The 2848-nt window shown below is 50.4% G+C and overlaps 1 protein-coding gene across 7 annotated transcripts in view; it reads right to left on the reverse strand.

Annotated features, from left to right (window-relative positions):
- Positions 1-2848, reverse strand: part of CACNA2D1 (calcium voltage-gated channel auxiliary subunit alpha2delta 1) — an 859989-nt gene that overhangs the window by 83891 nt on the left and 773250 nt on the right. For 3 of the 7 annotated variants that reach the window (XM_019509501.1, XM_019509502.1, XM_019509500.1), the window contains exon 19: positions 2585-2641. The exons of the other annotated variants lie outside the window; for them this stretch is intronic. In XM_019509501.1, coding sequence (XP_019365046.1) covers positions 2585-2641 — 57 coding nt within the window. The remainder of the gene's footprint in view (positions 1-2584; positions 2642-2848) is intronic. 7 annotated transcript variants of the gene reach the window in all.

Raw genomic sequence — 2848 nt, forward strand, 5'->3', positions numbered from 1 at the left:
GGGGGGGGGGGTAGGATTGAGGCCCCCACTGTCAGGGAGGGAAAGAGGGAGTTGGGCAGGACTGTGGTTGCTCCCCAGCTGGGTTGGTGCATGGGACCTGGGGCCAGAATGCACGGCCTCAGGATCCAGGTGGGGAGTGGGACAGAGGTGTGGGAGGCTCGTCTAGGGGTCAGTTGGAGGCTGGCTCCCCGCTGCTGCATGTACTCTAATGGGGTAGCATGGGGGGCACATACCCCCAGATTTGTGCATAGGAGCAGGCTGCCTGCTGTAGGCTTGGGGCTCCCTACCTGCTTACTCTGCCTCCCACCTGGGGCCTCCACAGCCCAGTTCACAGGATACAACACAGCAGGGAAGAGGAGGGCAGGGAAGCTTGTTGCTGTCACCAGCTCCACACCACCTTCGTGATGTGCCCCCTGTCTGTCCAGCAGCAACAGGGGTGGTGGAGTGGAGTTGTGCCTCACGCTGCTGCCAGGCAGGCAGGGGGTGCCTTGCCAGGGTGGTATGCGGCTGTCAGTGGCAATGCGCTTCCCCGCCCAGCCCCTCTCTGTCCTGCCATGGCAGGTCCCCGCTGCTGGGCCACAAAGGCCTCAGGGGGAGAATAGGAGGGCAGGGAGACCTGAGACTGCAGCAGGCAGCTCATCCCTTCCCCGCAAGGGATCCCGGTTTTGACATGTTGCCTGTGAGGGAGCAGGAGTCGGGCTCTGTGCTTCACTCTGCTGAAGAAGCCTTTGCCTCCTACAGGTGGCAGCTGGGACTTGGGCATGACTGCTGGGGGCAAAGGTCTGCAGACCAGGTCCCTGGCCCCATAGCCCTGGCAGATGGGGGCCCCCTCCAGCAGGGCTAGGGTGGCAGGGGAGTGTGTGTGGGGAGTGACAGGCACTGGCAAGGTTGGGGTGCTGTGGTTGGGGAGTGAGGGGCAGCAGCAAGGCTGGGGGGCTTTGGGGTGGGAGTGAGGGGCTATGGCACAGGCAGGGTACTGACATATCAGGGCTGCTCAGTGTCACAAAGCAGTAGGGGGTACACCTGCAGCTGGACTTGTGCCCTGGTGAGTGAAGGGGGAAGGAGGAGCTCTGATTTTCCATGATAAAAAATCGAAAATCAAACACCAAAACTTTTAAGTATTTAGAATTTATTTTCTGGAAGTGATTGAGGCACTAGTAGGCTTCCAAACTGCTTTAAAATTGTAAATATATCAATAAAATATTGTGTTCAGCTGATACCTATATATAGTGCCATTTCATTTCAATCATGGAAAAATGTGGATTTTGGCAGTTTTAATCAGAGAATTTGCAATTTTTATCAGAGAAGTTGAGATTTTTAAACAGAGAATACCAGGATCCCTGCAGATCAAACATATGCCCCAATACTTATGACACAGGAACTTTGTAAGTCATTGAAATTCTGCCTGTGTATTACTGTACAGTAGTGCTGTGCAAAGCTTTGGTTCCTGATTTGATTTGGTGGAGATTTGATCCAATTTGGTGGCCAAATTTCCAAATCCAGATCGAATCAGAGGACTCTTTAATTTCTTCAAATCAAACTGGAACCCTCCAAATCAATTCAGAGAGATTCGGAAAGATTTGGCAATTCGGACATAGACACAGCTTTAAATGTTTTTTCTACATACCTCAAGGTACCAGGCAGCTCGTAAATGCTGTGATGCAGGGGTGGATGGAGTGTCCCACAGGGGCACAGGAGTCTCCCTAGTGCAGTTGGCAGCAGACCCGGAAGTGGACCAAAAGTACTTCCGGTCCACTTCTGGGTCTGCCGGGGAGCATGCTGGCCCCCCCCCCCTCGCAACCCCCTGGTTTGGAGACTGGTGCTTCCTGGGTCTGGGGGGGCACCTGGGGTCCCCCTGCAGCTGATCGCCAAGCTGGGAGGAGTGTCTGGGGGCCCCTCTGCACACTCCCTGGCAGACCGGGAAGTGGACCGGAAGTATTTCCAGCCCACTTCCAGGTAATCCGCCAAGCATGTGGGGGGGGCCCCCATGCTCCTGTGGGATGCTCCATGCACCCAGGCATCACTGCGTTCACAAGCGGCGCTGGTACCTCAAGGTATGTAGAAATCAGCATTGAATCTTCAGATTTGGATTCGGTTGAATCGAATCAGGGACAGTGATCCGAAACAATGAATTGAATACCGTCCCCAATTCAGCCTGAATCCGAATCGAATAGGGCCTGCTTCACACCCCTATTGTACAGCATACACTGTGCAATAAAACCTGGCAAACAATTTACAAAGATGCAGAATCTTTCTCCTGATTTCAGGTTTATGAAATCTTTCTCCTCATTTCAGCCTCTTTTCAGGCTACAATTCATCTCTCAGCCTGAAGAATAGTCTTTAAAGCACAGCTCTAATTAGCAGCTATTAGTAATGCATCACAATTTAAAATAATGCCCTTCATTACCATGAATAACAATTTTGCTATTATTTAACAAAGAAAGATGCAAGCTTCATGCTTTGGAAGCTGTTCGTCAACAGTTCCCTAGTTAGGTCTTCCTAATAAGCAGAGCAGAAGCTTTCTAATCTTATCTCCATCTCTATGCATTTTAATGCACTATTGGTCACCTCCATCCACAATTACCTGGACATGGGGTCTCCTTTTTCTCAAATTAACTTTTGGTATGCCCACACCAATGTGCTGAAGTAACAAAAAAGCAGTAATTTATACCTCTGAACCATCAGTGCACAATCAATTTATAGTTTACATTTTACCCTGGTTTCTACTCTTTCCCAATCGGTATGTTTATTGAATCACAAGAAAAGGCTCATTTTGACAAAGTACTTTGAACTCTCTATTAACATTTGCAGCAAGTTTCAAGTAAAACAACAGACAAGTCCCAAGCAG

This window comes from Gavialis gangeticus, unplaced genomic scaffold (assembly GCF_001723915.1).
Source record: "Gavialis gangeticus isolate Ggan-Ray unplaced genomic scaffold, GavGan_comp1, whole genome shotgun sequence".
Lineage (NCBI taxonomy): Eukaryota > Metazoa > Chordata > Crocodylia > Gavialidae > Gavialis > Gavialis gangeticus.